The sequence below is a fragment of the Schistosoma mansoni genome, chromosome 1 (genome assembly GCF_000237925.1).
Source record: "Schistosoma mansoni strain Puerto Rico chromosome 1, complete genome".
Taxonomy (NCBI): Eukaryota; Metazoa; Platyhelminthes; class Trematoda; order Strigeidida; family Schistosomatidae; genus Schistosoma; species Schistosoma mansoni.
Genome location: NC_031495.1, coordinates 33,783,340 through 33,800,565, shown reverse-complemented (window position 1 = coordinate 33,800,565; position 17,226 = coordinate 33,783,340). Strand labels below are relative to the sequence as shown.

General features: G+C 34.3%; 1 protein-coding gene across 1 annotated transcript in view; it reads right to left on the bottom strand.

The window, feature by feature from the left end:
- Positions 1-1,098: 1,098 nt before the first annotated feature.
- The window catches only part of Smp_142550 (nuclear pore membrane glycoprotein gp210-related), a gene marked incomplete at its 3' end in the record, with an annotated part of 40,249 nt that continues 24,121 nt past the window's right edge, over positions 1,099-17,226 (bottom strand). Inside the window, exons 17-24 of the mRNA XM_018794157.1 lie at positions 16,891-17,175; positions 16,412-16,801; positions 13,573-13,829; positions 11,958-12,370; positions 5,426-5,803; positions 4,265-4,655; positions 2,120-2,655; positions 1,099-1,127 (exon numbers count right to left, since the gene is read on the bottom strand). Coding sequence (XP_018648597.1) covers positions 1,099-1,127; positions 2,120-2,655; positions 4,265-4,655; positions 5,426-5,803; positions 11,958-12,370; positions 13,573-13,829; positions 16,412-16,801; positions 16,891-17,175 — 2,679 coding nt within the window. The remainder of the gene's footprint in view (positions 1,128-2,119; positions 2,656-4,264; positions 4,656-5,425; positions 5,804-11,957; positions 12,371-13,572; positions 13,830-16,411; positions 16,802-16,890; positions 17,176-17,226) is intronic.

The window sequence follows — 17,226 nt, the reverse complement described above, 5'->3', positions numbered from 1 at the left end:
GGTGTTTTAATATGGATGGATTTAAATCCGATATTACATCATCTTCAATTTTGCCAATCTGTTCGTGAACTATATGAAGCCAATGGGATAGTTCTGTTGTCACAGTGCTAGGATATGATGCTAATGTACTGGAGGCTAGTGAAGAGGAAAAACTTCGACTATATTCTTTATAAATATCCACAACTTCAAGTAAACTTTGAACAGGTCGTGGTGATTGAACAATTTCTAAAATTTCAGGGAATTGTGATCGAACTAACAGTTTGTCTGACCCTAATTCTTGCATATTCAATGCAAATGAAGTGGCTGGTGGAATGAAAATCAATAGTCGTCTAGTAAAATGATCAGTTTCAGTAATCCAAAACTGGTAAGCTAAAATAAGACAAAAACAAAACAAACTCTATAGATATCATAGTGGTGGATGCCAAAAAGAAATATTTTGGTTAACAAGAATTTCCAACAGAAATATAAACTAGGAAGACATAAAATGATAGATTTTCAACATCAACAACAAAAATGAATGGATGGATATAATCCAACGCAAATAATTCCATCAACAATATTAAACACCAGGAGGGTAGTAAAAACTTATTGGTATCATGTTGAAACAACTAGAAAACATATCATCGAAGGATTTGTACCGGTGAGCTGGACATCAGCAAGCTTTAAAGTTACGTATTTAACAATGTTAATACAAATTAAGTGAAAGACAAGTACTTAGCACTTGGATTTATATGAATAGATCAATCAGATGGTTTGTTCTCAAAAGACTTTTTAAATAGTATACACATAATATATTGTTGATAATGTCTTATTCACTTACTCATAGCTAATGTCTAGTTACAACATTTAATTTTGAATACCCCATCACTTGTGGTATTTTTATTTGTCATTAAAAAAAATTATTTGGTTAGCATTTAGTAAACATGACAAACGTGTATCATATCTGATAACTATTGAATACACAAACTCAGGTAGACTAAATGAAGTTGATAAAATGAAACATATAATAATAGAAAATACAAAAACAAAACCTCATTTTATAGAAATAACAGTGAGTAGTTAGTTTATTTCAGTTTTATTGGATCTTGTTACAATTCATTAAGTCATATGCATGATTGGCATAAACACTAATTTAAAAAAAAGGAGATCAAGAATTAAATGCGATTACGTGACAGTAGACTTCGTGGAACGATGTACAATGGTCAAAGTACATTAACATCGATCAATGATACTAAAAAAATCTATTAAATAAGAGGATTGAACCATGTGTCACAATAGGCTCAATGGCCAACTACTCTAATATTTAAGGGTCGCTATGATAACAGTAAGCTGGGACTAGTCTGAGCCATGTTGGCAGATGCAGACTACCTGGTTGGGGTCCGCGTGACTATCGTAACCAATGGTTGGAGACTCTGTGTGACATGGCTCAGAATCGATCACAATGGCGTAGGTGTATACACTTTTTATCTTCCCTTAAACCTTGAGACTAAAATTGCTTCATATCTCCCTTCCTATACTATATCCTTATATACAACCTATAATTTATATACTACTACCAACACTAAATTAACTACTATTAATCCGGTGTTGATCTTGTTGTGCTAACGAGGTATGGCAACTTGGACCGATGCATATATGTGCCTGGTCCTACGTTGTAGCTGACTGACTGACTGAAGCTGGGAGAATGCTAAATGCATAAAAACCAAGATATGAAATTAGCTCATGAAGACGATAACTCAATCTGAGCTATATAAAAAGGTGCAGACCAAATGACTGGGATTCGAATGATGAGTGTTGGAGACTGTAGATAAAATAATACGAAATTGGTCATAGTTGTGTGATTGGACTCACTCTAAATCTAGTGTTTGATGTCGTTCAATACATTTTCATTTTTCAATATAATTTATTTCGTTTGAACTTAAACCTTCTTAGCTTTTTAATGATATGAATATTGTTATTTTCTCTTTTCTGCCTCTCAGTAACACTGAAAAACATGGATAAATACACATTTGTGCTCAATTTTGTATTGTCGAAAAAGGAACTAAAAAAACTTGGAAAATCGGGAACAACTTATCAATAAACATAATACAAATTGATAAAAAAAAGAGTAAATACTTACAATCTTTAGACGTAGACATGTGACTATCTTCTTGTAGTTTAACAGCTGGAGGAATAAGAATCCTAATACCTGGCAAGGGAAGTAACGACGTTTGAGCAATTAATGATGAATTTTCTCCCTGTTCAATATTACCAGACACATGGGTTTTAACCAATTGTAAAATCATTCGTGTTTTAGGCATTAGTGTTAGAGAAATAGCATCAACATTCAACGACCATGTTGTAGGAGATTTTATAACACACTGCCATTGTGTAGAACTTGTATGAAATGGTGAGGATTGTGATAAAGGTTCTAGTTGAGTTGTAATATATCGTTGTAGTGAAAACTTAGCAGATTCTAACTCAAGAATTGATTCAATAGTTTCATTATGCTCCCAAAGAAGTAAATGTGAAAACCAATTTGGTAATAGACTTGAACGATAATTAAAATCAATATGAAATTCATCATCTATTTGTAATTGAATTTGACATTTGAATGGAGCAAAATTTTCAAATGTTAAAAGTGATCCAGGTGTTTTAGAGCATGGGATATCATTGCTGTAAGAAAAATACCACAAAGTCTTGTATCGACATTTCCAGTTGGAACAATTATTATTAAATTATTAGGTTTGGAAAGTATTTAGTAACTATAACATATTTAAGTATGTTTTAGGTTTGAACATTAAAAAAAGGACATTATTTGAAGATTATATGTTTGTTAAAATTTATCCACTCAGCCATATATTGTTTCTATTAGGGCTAGTTATACTATTAGACTATTCGAATCAAAGTAGGCAAAATAGAATTTCAGCCTGGGACCTAATGATTAAAAGTTGAGGGCTTTAACCATTAGTACGACAATCATTATCAATAGTTGGAGATGTTTAGGAACAAAACTCGAAATTGATTGAGATGATTCGAACATGCATTAATCATCAACTATATTCCTTTGAATTCTGAATTTCAAGATTATTTCATAAACTTATTTCTTGTCCATATTAAGTTCATTTTCTGATTGTCAATAGTTCAACTTCTTGTTATTCTAAGTATTATGTTAATATCATTTCTGTGTGAAGATGTGGAGTGAAAACTTAAGCTTATGAGCGCTTGATTCATGTCTTACGTTAGTCATATTTGATTAACTGATGGCTGAGATAAACTTTAATAGTACTTAGAATAAGGTTATATAATGTACTTTAACCTTCGTGAACATTGTAAATTTAATAAAAATGTCAATTAATTATTCATGAATACTCTAGAAATTAGTGATATCACACTATGAAGATCAGAAATAAAGTAATATACATGCTGTGTGGTAGGCAAAAAGCTTCAAAATTTGAAGATGGAATTCCTTGGAGAAAGCACTAACGAAAGTATTCAATTTATCTTCTACACAAAAATGATCAAAACATCCTGAAAATCGTATATATATATATATAGTAATAAACATATTAGCTTACTGATATCCAAGTTACAATTAGATGAGAGGTGAGCAATCTAAAGAATGATATTCGTCGAAAAAAAACAATCGTTTTTGTCATTAATATAAAGATTGTGATAGAGTTTTTAGCATTATTTTCACATAATTTAATCTGATATAATACCATTGAGTTAATCGTATATTCAGTCAAAATTAAGTGTATAGAGGAAAAGGGTTACAGGAAAGAAAAATTGGCAAATTATAATCAGATCAATACATATCTTGATATAATTAAACTGAATAACTTTAAACAACTAAATCTTTCAAGACAATTGTCACTACACGTCAATATCAACTGATTAATTGAATAGAATTATGAAATATTTGACACGACAGTTTAATGGATTCATATAGTCACCTCTTTTAGATTAAATAAACATGATAAGGATTTCAGATCTTAGATTAGTGGACGCAATTTCAATGACTAATGCATATCTATTGTCAAATTATGATTTTTTTTTCTTAGTGAATGTAACTTTACTGAATATAAAGTGGTTGAGAGAAGTTCCAGTGAAATATATCCTTACATAAAATAATTCAATGCAATCCTTTTTAGTAAAAAGAGTTCACTGTTACTAAATTTAAAATTCATAATACAGTAAAGAAAACCTAAACTATTTAATGAATATAACTTGATTAAATACAAAAAGAAGATAGAAACAATTTTATTTTCTTTTTAAAACAAACCTTTCTTTGATAGGTAGTTGAATAAGAAAACGTAATATTGATAGAAATGATTCACTTCGTGATGGACGATCAACTCCAATAGGAAATATGATAGATTCACTTTGTAGTACATTATTTCCAGAATCAACAAATATCAAACTTGCAGATGGTATACCGGATGTATATAATTCAAGTGGAATAACTTGTAAATTAATTAAATAAGTAAGTGGTTCACTTTTCATATTTGAATAGGTTGTATTTTTTACTGTTTCAATTTGCTGGTAAGTTTTTACTGAAGATGTTAAAGAAAATGTTAATACTCCTTGACCGGAATGACGTGCTAAAATTATTTGATTTAATGGATCAATCCATATGATCGATGGATCAACTGAAGACCAAGTATTATCTAAATCTAAAAAAAAGGGAGAATGCCCAAAACAAAAACGTCAGTGATGCAAACATAATAAAGTATAATACGTGTGTAGCAGTAATTTTAGCACTCAAACAGAAATATTTAAATAAGCAAAACATAAATCTTGAAGGTTAACTAGTCAATCTCTTGGCGTAAAACCAATATCCATTTTGATCTTCAAGTAGTTTGTCCATGACCACTAAATTTAATTTGGTGATAGACGCAGTTGTGATTACACCTAACATAAAAATAATGTACAGGGGCAGAATATGATGGCATATTCTTAGAATGTTTATGGATATTGGTTACAGAGATAAATAGACCTCTAAACAAATGTGTTAGTGAAGTATGAGGACTCGAGATATTGTTCACAAGTAGGTATTAAGTGGTAGTTAACTTCTTAAAACAGTAAATTCACTAAAACTGGACATGTTTAAGAGCTGGATAAGATGTACTGACCGAATTCGAACTTCTATTACGTCCCATAATGAATGAATGTTTACTGGCGCTGTAAACTAATTATACTTAGGTTCAATTTCCAAGTTTCAGGTAATACGAGTAGACCAGTAGTTGTACGTATGTAACCACATCAAATGAAGTAGACAATATGTTATTACTACACGAACTTATCCCTGAGATGGTGTACACTAATTTGGTATTATGACTCAAGCGATTGATAAGTAGTATGATTCTTGTCACAAATATTTCCTCGCGTGATGAGCAGCAAAACACTTTAAACGAGTATTAGAAACATATTGACATTAACTTACCTGAATAGCTTGTGGATGATGAGAACTTTGGCAAACACATCCATTGTCCTTCTATTAAAGATGTTAAACCAAGAAGATCTAACGAATTACTATATGGTAGACTTAAATAACTTGGTGATACACCATTAATTTTATTCGATAACCCAATACGTAAGGCAGCCCAATGAGAATTTTTCTCATCTTGAATGAATTCAACCTGATTAGTTGACTTAGAAAATGGCAAGGAATGTATACTAAAACCAAAAGCAGCATGACGAATCGGGTTGTATGAGTTTATATTATTTACAGGGAAATTTTGTTCAATTATAAAATCTCGTATAAAATGGGTAGAAAACAAATCTGATCGATGAAGTGATGCTTTCAATCGGTAGAAATCATCTGGAAAACAAACAATCAAGTAAGTGAATAGTTATGAATTCATGAATACATCAAATTATTACAGTCAACTTGATCAGATCACCATATACGACTTCAAACACTGAGAATGTTATGAAAACTTAACATTTCTAACTCTAAAAATGACAGTTAAACCAGATCAGATGATCTAGAGTATCATTAACGTAGCCAGATTAAGAAATGAATTGAAAGAAACATATTGTACCTATGAAACGCACATGGATTCTTAATCGTTAAATAAATAGGACGGCGGACTGCTTGAATATCTGGGCTACCTGTTCCTCCCATCTAAATATTTCAACAAGTTACCTGTTTTTATTCGTTTCAACACATCATTACGTCTATTAAATGCATAACCGATTCAGACGCGTTTATGAAAAGTTTACGACCTTTCGCCACACAAGTTACAAAAAAGTACAATCAGAAACATTATGGTGACTGGCAATATGCATTGAAAAGAATGAAGATTAATCAGATGTCGAGTCCTGAACTGCTGAATTCTAACTGCTAATCACTAATTGTCAAGGTAGACTATCTTCAATTCTTACTAATTCAAAACATGCATCATATTTGTGATGTAATCACAATTCAGAAATCCTGCTTAAATGATTTACGAGACAATTGCTTAGTATTACTATAAGATTTCAATGTCTATCGTCAGGATCGATCAAGTAATAAGAAAAGGTATGGCAACGGTATAGCTACATTTGTAAACGTTAACTGTTGTCGATCTACTTTTGCATGTTTTAAGCTTTCAAACTTTATCGACTGTTCAACTTTAAGGTACCGTACAAAACGCTTGAATCAATACAATTATGTTTATGTTACCAACATCTACGCGACTCCGGACTGCATATCGTTTGCACTAACTGTTTTCGCTCACCAATTCACTGAATTTGCTGTTACTGCCTTCAATTGTATGGGATTTGAATTCATGTGACTGTAGCATTCTTTCATCAATAGGTCACCGAGATATGATAGATTCTTCCACTCGTTTGGAATTATTAATGATTTATTAATGATGTGGGAACATATATGACTCATAAACGTGCTTCATTGTCTAGTTATAATCATTGTATAATTCGTGTTCTACCTAAAGTATGTGGTAAGCTTAGAAAGGATACACTTTTACATCAGACAAAGAAAGTCAAATAAGGAAATTACTTAGAAGACAATATCCAAAATTTGAATAACATATTTTGTACTACAAACTGGTGATTATTTACAGATGATTCAATAGAAAACACCGTTGGTATTATTACTTGTTATCTTAAATTCTGTTTTGATATCTTTTGTCCCATTTAAACCATTTTTGTACGTTTTGATCGACTTGCATCTGCACAACAAAACGATTACGGAGGGTAAATGAAAGAATGTACAGGGAGAACTCCACTGAAGCTCGAAAGCTAAATGGTTTAATAAACCTAGAGATTAGACGTCTCAACTCAATGTTTACTCAGAAAATCTTATCTTGTAAAAACTCTTCAAGCATGTGGAAACTATTTAAAGAGCTTACAAGTGGAAGACGTATTAGAAGTGATAACCAGTTGGATGTTTGTGAATTAAATAAGTCTTTCGTACTTCAGCCATAAGATGTCGTGCTTCCTATATTTACAGGTTTGAAGAGTAGTTGTGGTTCAATTTTCACTGAAACTGATATCTGAATGTCTCCAGTCACTTAACTCGTCCCAATGTTTAGGATCTAACAAAATCCTAAACCTCCTTTTTAAGAAGTGAGCTAACATTTTGTGTCATTCATTAACGAACATCTTTGAAAAATCCCTCTCAACTAATCTCATACCGAAACTGTGGAGAAAGATAACCCATATACCTAAGAAAGTATGTGGCTATAAGAATGTGAAATTTAGACCCATAGCAATAACTTCGCCTTTCCTCAAAACAATAGAAAATTTATTGATACTCCCACTTGAACCTGCGATAAAAGAGCACATTGATCTATATTGGTTTGCTTACAAATGCAAATGAAGTACATAAGATGCTGCTGTTGTTCTGCATCACAATATGGTGTTCAGTTTCGAAAAGGGTAAGCGGTATGTTCGATGCGCTTTTCTGGACAATGCTTCTGCCTCTGACTCTATTCCAAGACAACTATTACTTTACAAGCTAATCAGCGTCAAAACCGACTGCTGGATAACAACTGGATAACCTCTTTGGACAAGAGGTTCGACGCAGTAGGTCTCTGCTGACTCATGGCATGCTACAAGGAGCTGTTCTTTCCTCTTTTTTTATGCATGACCTGCCGTCTTCCACAGAAAACGCTGTCGTTCAATATGAGGACAATCTTACTGTACGTATTCCGATTTCTACCTCTTTAATCCCTTTTTAAATGAATGAGTTTTTGTCTCTTATTGAACGGCGTTCTGTTGTTAATGGTCTCTCTCCATCTAAATGTCAAACGGTTAACTTTAGCCTGAGACATGAACAGCACTTAAACACCCTGTTGGAATCCCATAATACTTGTACCATTGGAGATTCTTTGATAGGCACTGTGTCGAAAGTCAATTATCTTAGTGAAACTCCTTCCTATGACCTATCTTGATCTTCTCATGTTTCATTGCTATCGAAGAACGTCTTCCGTCTACCTTACTAAAGAGGCCGCATACTTTTGGATGTCAACATATCAAAATCCATGCATGCAAGCAAAGGTATAAAAGCTCTACAATACCATATCTAGCAAATATACTATGGGACGAACAGACTGTTAGAGTTGAGCTAATCAATAACTTGTATTCTTAAACATGTTTCTAATTTAAAAAATTGTACAGATCCACATTTTTTTTTAAAAAACATTGCATTTAATTCCAGGTAGTTTATCTACTGAATGCATGTATGCAGTTATTAGTTTCTTTCATTTTTCTTGTAAAAGAAACTTTTTGAAATACTTTGTACTGAGAATTTTATAGTGCATCAAAAATAAAATATTGAATAAGGCCAATAACAATAAAGATTAAAATAATAACGTGTTGGTATACAATAAAATTAAAGATCCATACTGCATGAAGTTGTTCTGAATTAGGATTTTAAGATTTGATGACCGATTGTTAAAACGAAAGGAAAGAATGCTGATCGACCCCATCCCGTAGAAAACTAACCCGCTTAAAAGTCGCTAACCAGAAAAAATTATTCAAGCCATCTAAACTCTACCCTGGAAGTTAGGTTTTTATTTAGGAGAGTTATGACGCCTCATGGTGAAAGCCGAGGCCGATCACCCTTCTCACAACTGGAGAAACCATTAATTTAGGTACACGGAATGTTCGTACAATGTGGGATACTGGAAGAATCATCCAAACTGCCGCAGAAATGAGATATAACCTAATTGTTCTTAAAATCAGCGAAACATATTGACGCAGTTTGGACAACAAAGACTAGCTTCAGAAAAGCTGGTGTTATACTCCAGCCCCCACCCCACAAGGCATTACACTGATGCTATTCGAACAAGCACAAAAAGCACTTATAGAATGGGAATCTCATGGACCCACAATCATCAAAGTCTCCTTCAAAGCAGAGAAAGAGGACATTATGATGAACATCATCCAATGCTATGCGCCTACCAACGATTACTATGAAGACGTTAAAGATCAATTCTACGATAGGCTGCAGTCAATCGTCGATAAATGCCCAACAAAGGATTTAACCATTCTGATGGGAGACCTAAATGCCAAGGTTAGAATGGGAAACACTGGATAAGATATCACCATGGGACGACATGGACTGACTGGGAGAAAAGAACAAAAATTGTGCCTTCAACAAACTGGTCATGGGCGGCACTATATTACCACATGAACTTCACCGGATCACACTACACAGAATCAAACCGACTATATCTGCATCAATAAAAAGTCCAGGAGGACGATGGAGGATGTGAGAACCAGAAGAGGAGCTGATATAACATCCGATCATCATTTGCTGGTCGTCAAGATGAAAGTAGAACTTAAGAAGCACTGGACAACGGGGCTGACAACATCACAAAAGTTTAATACGGCCTTCCTTTGAGATGCTGACAAACTCAACAAATTCAGCAACAAGTCTCAGGCCTTACACGATCTACTCGATGCACCATCACAAGGAATGGATCACTGTTGGTACACTGGATAAGATTGAAGAAAGGAGGAACAAGAAGGCAGCAATCAATATCAGCTGAACAGGAACAGAGAAAGCCAAGGCACAAGCTGAATACACAGACATTCGTCGGACACAACAAAGAAACTCGCTGGAAATTACAGTAAACCAGAACGATCAGTGAAAAGCAAGCAAGGCACGGTGATCAGCAACATCGAAGAACAACGAAACAGGTGGGTAGAGCACTTCAAGGAACTCGTAAATCGATCGGCCCCACTGAACTCACCCAACATCGAAGAAGTACCCACGGACCTACCAATCAATGTTGGCCCACCAAAAATTGAAGAGATCAGTATGGCCAATAGAGAAATCAAGGGCGGCAAAGCAGAAGGACCACACAACATTCCAGCAGAAACACTGAAAGCAGATGTAGCGGCAACTGAAAAGATACTTCACATTCTCTTCAGTAAGATTTGGGATGAAGAACAAATACCAACAGACTGGAAATAAGGGATTCTGATCAAAATACCAAAAAAAGACGATCTCAGAAAGTGTGATAACTACAGGGGCATCACTCTTCTCTCAATACCAGGAAAAGTCTTCAACAGGGTGTAGTTAAAAATAATGAAGGACTCCGTAGACGCCCAACTTCGAGACCAACAGGCTGGATTCCATAAGGATCGATTATATACCAACCAAATCCCAACACTACGGACCTTTTGTAACAATCAATTGAATGGAATTCATCACTCTACATCAACTTAACTGATTACGAGAAATTATTTGATAATGTGGACAGGACAACATTATAGAGGCTTTTTCGACACTACGGCATGCCTGAGAAGATAGTCAACATCAAACGGAATTCCTATGATGGATTAAACTGCAAAATCGTGCATGGAGGACAACTCACTGACTTGTTCGAAGTAAAGATCAGTGTCAGGCGAGGTCGCTTACTTTTACCCTTTCTCCTTCTCCTGGTGATCGACTGGATCATGAAGATGTCAACATCTGGAGGAAGGGGCGGGATACAATGGACAGCTAGGATTCAGCTGGACGATTTAGACTCCGCAGATGATCTGGCTCATCCATCGTACACGCAACAACAAATGCAGGAGAAAACGACCGGTGTAGCATCAGCCTCATTATCAGTAGGTCTCAACATACACAAAGGGGAAAGCAAGATTCTCCAATACGACACAACATGTATCAATCAAACCACACTTGACGGAGAAGCTTTGGTGGATGTAAAAACCCTTACATATCTGGGCAGCATCATTGATGAACACGGTGGATCTGATGCAGATGTGAAGGCACGAATCGGCAAAGCAAGAGCAGCATATTTACAATTGAGGAACATCTGGAACTCAAAACAACTGTCAATAAAAACGAAAGTCAGAATTTTCAACACAAATTTCAAGACAGTTCTACATGATGTGGTAGAAACCTAGAGATCTACGAAAACCATCATCCAGAAGATACAGGTGTTTATTAACAGTTGTCTATGCAAAATACATCGGACCCGTTGGCCAGGCACTATCAGCAACACTATCAACAACAAACCAGATTTCAGCGGAGGAAGAAAAGCTGGAAGTGGATAGGACACACATTGAGGAAATCACCCAACTGCGTCACAAGGCAAGTACTCACTTGGAATCCTGAAGGCCAAAGCAGAAGATTAAAGAATACATTACGCCGAGAAACGGAAACAGATATGAGAAGAATGAATAACAACTGGATAGAACTAGAAAGAAAGACCCAGGACAGAGTGGGTTGGAGAATGTTGGTCGGCGGCCTATGCTCTATTGGGTGTGACAGACGTATGTAAGTAAGTAATTAAGTAACCGGACCCTAGAATCAATACAATTAAATGGTAGTTTGTCTAACTGGTTGTCTACAGTTTAAACACATACATTAATTCCATCATTAAAAACAAAGAATTAAAAAAATATTAATTGATAACTAAAACTCATCAAATTAATTTTTTTATTTAATAGAAAACAAGAAAAGGTCTTAAGATATTGAACAAAAAATTAAATCATAAAATAGAACCTACTTGAAACTGCATCGAATACACGCCCTAACTCATCATGATACGAGATTTTAATATTGTATGGACCGCCAACGGGAAGTCCCACTACTTTTGACAATCTTTCATTCTGTGGAATAGTAATAGAAGGTACGGAGAACATCATATAACGTGGCACTTTAATCAATACATCCAAAATTAATGTCTGAATAAGTGAATTGTCAAAATTATGTGTATACTTTGAATTCACTAAATTCCCATTAGGCATTGATTGAATTTGAAGTGTAACTCGACAAACTAATCCACTCTCTGAACATTTATCATTCGCACGCAGAATACCATCTGGAGTGACAGTTAAAAACTGACTAGCGTGTTCTAACGATAGATTTCTATTATGTGGAACGGTTAAAATCTTGTACTGTAAAATGCTATCAGAATGTCTAGGAAGAAAAAAGGGTGAAATACAAATAATTGTTAATTAAGTAATACAGCTTGAAAAGAGCAGATAAGCAGCACTTATAAAGCATTAAAGTGATATGTATTACGCTTGCTACTGTATGTAACTGTTAAAATAGTTAAAAACTCAACAAAACCAAGTACAAGTTTATATATTCAGCTTGATGTTAGCCGGTTGTCCAGAACGAAGTAGGTCAAGTGGTGTGATAATGAGGGCTTGGATATAGAGATCATAACTTTACACGTGTTGCCACCAAAATGAGGTTTTGGTGGGGCATGCACGTTCTACCACATTATTCCGTTGATTTCTACAAAGAGTATTACATATTGACTAGGTGAGAAAAGCAACTAGAACAATTTATAAAATGATGCAGTAGAAAGAAGAATAATTGAAGTCGGTAAGTATCATTCGATTCATCCAGACCCATTAGATGTGGTTAACAAGAATATACAACCTGATGGTTCACAGTATGAATCATACATAGTTCAGAATAAAGACAAGTGGGGATACTAAAGCAATTTTTAATCGTATTTTACATAAATAGTAGGATACACCTTTAGACTGAATAAATTCTAAACTGCGTGAACTATATTCTTTAATATTTCTTATTTATGATAGTATCATGAATTTTTCTCTTCTCTTTCCCCAACATATTACTGATTCACTTTGAATAAAGGATATCATGGTGCTCTGCTGTACCAAGGGGTCTTTGCAGTTTATAAAGAAGAGAAAACATTACCTTATTTTATATATAAGCTATATCCAGGATGAAAATAATTTTTAAGATTAAAAAGATCATTTGAGTGTAATAGGCTTTGTGACATCAAAAGATTTGAGATGGAGATAATTCGGAAGTTATTAGAGATTATGCATCAAAGTAACTACGTGAACAAATGCCACAATTTGTTCGATAAAAAAATCGAGTAAGTTTGCAAGACATCAAAAATAAGTGTTCAACTTGAAACCAATTGACTGGTGATTATATCTATGATTGCTAATAGAAGAATCGTCGACACAGTCTTTGGAGCACCTTTTAGATAAGATAATTGTCCACTATTCGCTTTTACGCGTTTTTTTTAGTTAACTCTTAAATTAAGTCAGATTTATTGAGATGTGTTATAATATATATTTCTACTTAGGATAAAATAAGGAGAAACATATATATTTCATCACAAAAAAACTTACAAATCAGTCCAAGGAATCAAATTCAATTGGGAATTCGGCGATAGAATTATTTGTTGAGGTTCCCGGTGTGGTGAACTCAGTCCAAGCCGTGATAAAACAACAATTGTTAGTTGAGCATGTAAGCGGTCAGTCGACATACCGTCAGTAGATACAGCAATTATTTGTTTTGCATAAGGTTCTACAGGTTCAACAGTCAAATGAACAGTCACAGTACCAGGTTTCAGACCGACAAGAACCATTCCAGATGCTAAATGAGTCTAGGTGGTGAAAAAGAAGTGATGGTAGATAATAAATTTGACAATAACAGAAAGATCTATTAGAAAAGGTGGGAAATGTAGATGGTTATAGATAAGTAACTTTATTACTATGGACTAAAGTGTCAGAATACATTAAAACTAATTATGTACTGGAAATTGTGTATTTAGAACTAGTTATTAAGATAGGAATAGAGTACTAGGTAAAGATGTTAAATCGATTAATAAGGTAGTAAATCTTCATCAACGGAGATGGTTGGAACATGTGTTACGTATGCCCAACCATAGTCTACCTCAACGGACGGTGTTTTCTGGTGCAGGAGTAAAGCCAGAAGAAAGTTAGGGGCGGTCAAACCAAAACATTACATCAGTTCATGAAGTTATTGACAATTGGACTTAGCCATGTTAATAGGTACAGACTACCTGGTTGGGGTCCGCGTGATTATCGTAAGCAATGGTTAGAGACTTTGAATGACATGGCTAAAATCGTTTGTCTTCTTTCAAATTCCCTCGTTCAGTTTTACATTATTTCACTGAATTGCATTGTCTTCTCGAGTTGTATCTTCGATGCCTAATCTTATTACCACTGATACTGTTACTACTCGTACTATTTTAAGATTTGGCCTGACAACTTCATTTCTCTGTGCTAATGGGGAATGGTAACTTGAACCGATGTACATACGTACAGGTTCTACATTGTGACTAACTGACTATTCAGGTACATAGTAGGCAAACACTTTTTTTGAGAACAAATCTATACTGTGAAGATTAAAACTGTTACTCAAATTGCCATCATGCAATAGTAATACTTGAACTTTAGTTTAGTAGTGTAAACAATCGACATCTAGTCACGAGGTTACAGTTTTCCTATATATTCCCACCTGAAAGGGTTTATACACATGGAGTATTGATATTCACCCTCATACAATAAATTCCATTAACAATGTACTCCATACTATGGATTTAAATATGCATATGATTTCTCCAAGTCATTTCATTGATCCCAATGCTGCAAAATATTAACTTGAGTGAGGAGTTCGTTTTTAGGTTTGATACAACTTCTCAAATGTTGACAATGCATTTTTTTGGACTCCGTTCTAAACAATTGATATTATTTCTGCGTCAGTTGCTGTATTTTCGGAGAAAGCTCAATTTCATATAAACCTCGATACAAATAATGGACATAACCATATACAAATCCGTATTAAGTATCTTATTAGCATTGTCATATTATAAGCAATGATAGATGATGGCTAGCAGTGGAATCCCGGACGCGCTTTTCGTCCTATTTGGGAATTGCCAGCTGGATGTACCTGTATCCCAGAGTTGACGTTCACTCCGCTACTCGAACCCAGTGCCGTTTGCTTCAAACACCATCGCGTTATTCCCTTAGCTACTGAGTCATGATAGCCACTTGCTTGTAAAATGGGGGTGAAGTTTAAATTCACCTGGTATTGTTTGCTTGAATCTTTCCATTGATGTTTAGGACAATTCATACTGATCAATTGCAGTCCTAAACATCAATGGGAAGATTTAAACAAACAATACCAAGTGGATTGCTATATTAGTTGAAAAAAGTATTAATTGACAAAAACTGTCGTCAAAACAACATGCTCACACTTTCCACTATGAATTTTATTTTCTATTTAAATGTAAATAAAACTTTATAATAAGATGTAAATGAAAACTGTTGTATCCGAAGAAGATTAAATTATGGGTAACTTCCGGGGACTATTTATAGACTGTTATTATATATTCTTATTGTACGGATCCACAGTCTGATTTTAAGGTTGTTTATATGGTTCATTCAAATCTGCCCAGATTTCTTCGGATCAAACTCTTAAAAATAGCCGAAGCTCTTACCATCCATGAACTCAAACCAGAACTATGCGTACAAAAGAAGTACGTCTTATCATTATCGTTACCATGGCCTTAATATTATTATTATTATCATTCTTTTATTATTATTATTACTCCATTTCCCCTTTACTTATATTCTCATTATTTTATTCATGAATACTCATCAGATCATCTTATTTATTTTTACACCTCTATGACCTTTAATTATTGTAACCAAAACATTTTATTCATTCTAATCATCTTATTATAATCTTGGTTATTAGTGTTCACATTTCCTCACGGAATTAGTACTTTAATAAAACATTTTCATATATATACGACTGTACAGCTTAATAATAAATTCGTTGAAAAGAGATCCCTTCGCTGAACTCCATGTTTTAATTTTTATTGTATAACTGTTAAGTAACTAAATTATATATATTTATACTACTTTTATAATAAGCTTTCAATTTACTTATTGACTATTATTATACGATTTACTGTTCTCAAGTTATCCCCAATTTATGAGTTACAGTCTCTTACACTCACAGTCACTTTTTGGCTCGATCCTGCACAATTGTTATTTTTTATTTTATGGTATGATGCCTGTATATAAACTGCATATGTCTAAAATATATAGTTCATACAGTGGAAGCTCAAACAGGCAGGATTAAGCGAGAAACACCATAGCTTCTTAAGGCATCCACAGTATATCAATTATTTCATGTTGGAATTATAATGCTTACTTCATCCATATTAATACCGAATCGATCAAGCCAATACTCTAAACGAACAAAAGAGTTAGGTTCAGGTGGATTTAAATGCCAACGATAGCGTAGTGGAGGATTGACAGCGGCCATTCCCAAAGGAGAAACAATGTTTGATATTGACTGGTCTTCAGAAAAATAAGGACTGTATGCTGTACCTTCAACCCATAACGGTGTTGAACCACAATCGTCAGAGCGTCCAGGAGGGCATGCAAGAAGAAAATGTCGATCAGACCTATCTGAATTAGATAATTCTGGGATATTAGCATTGGAAGAATCAGAGATTTGAGAAGTAATTTCATCCAAGTTAGCAAGTGGGCATCGAATTCGTACACCAGACAACGCCACAATATGAATGTTGCAAACTGTCTGGAAAAGAAATATTTTATATTGCTCAATTAGAGACCCAGTAATATATAACTTTATGAATGATTTTACAAATTCGAAGTATGACATACCTCTGAATAAATAACATAATCATCACGCTTTTCATCTAAACTTGAAGAAAGTTTATTCCCTGTCATGCCTACCGCACGAGCACGAATATTTGCCAAACCTAAGGATTCAGATGCACGTATTAAGACACTGGAAGGGTTTGTTTTCACAATTATTATACGACTTGAGATAGACTCAGGAATAAATTCCAATGAAGCTTGACTAGGACCACCCACTGCATGGAGCTCGTATTCTGCTCCTAGAAGAAGATTGAAGTTACATGGAGTCAAACGTAAGGGTGCAAACACCTAAGATGATAAAAGAAACAGAAAACATAATGAACGTTCGGTTTTTAAAGA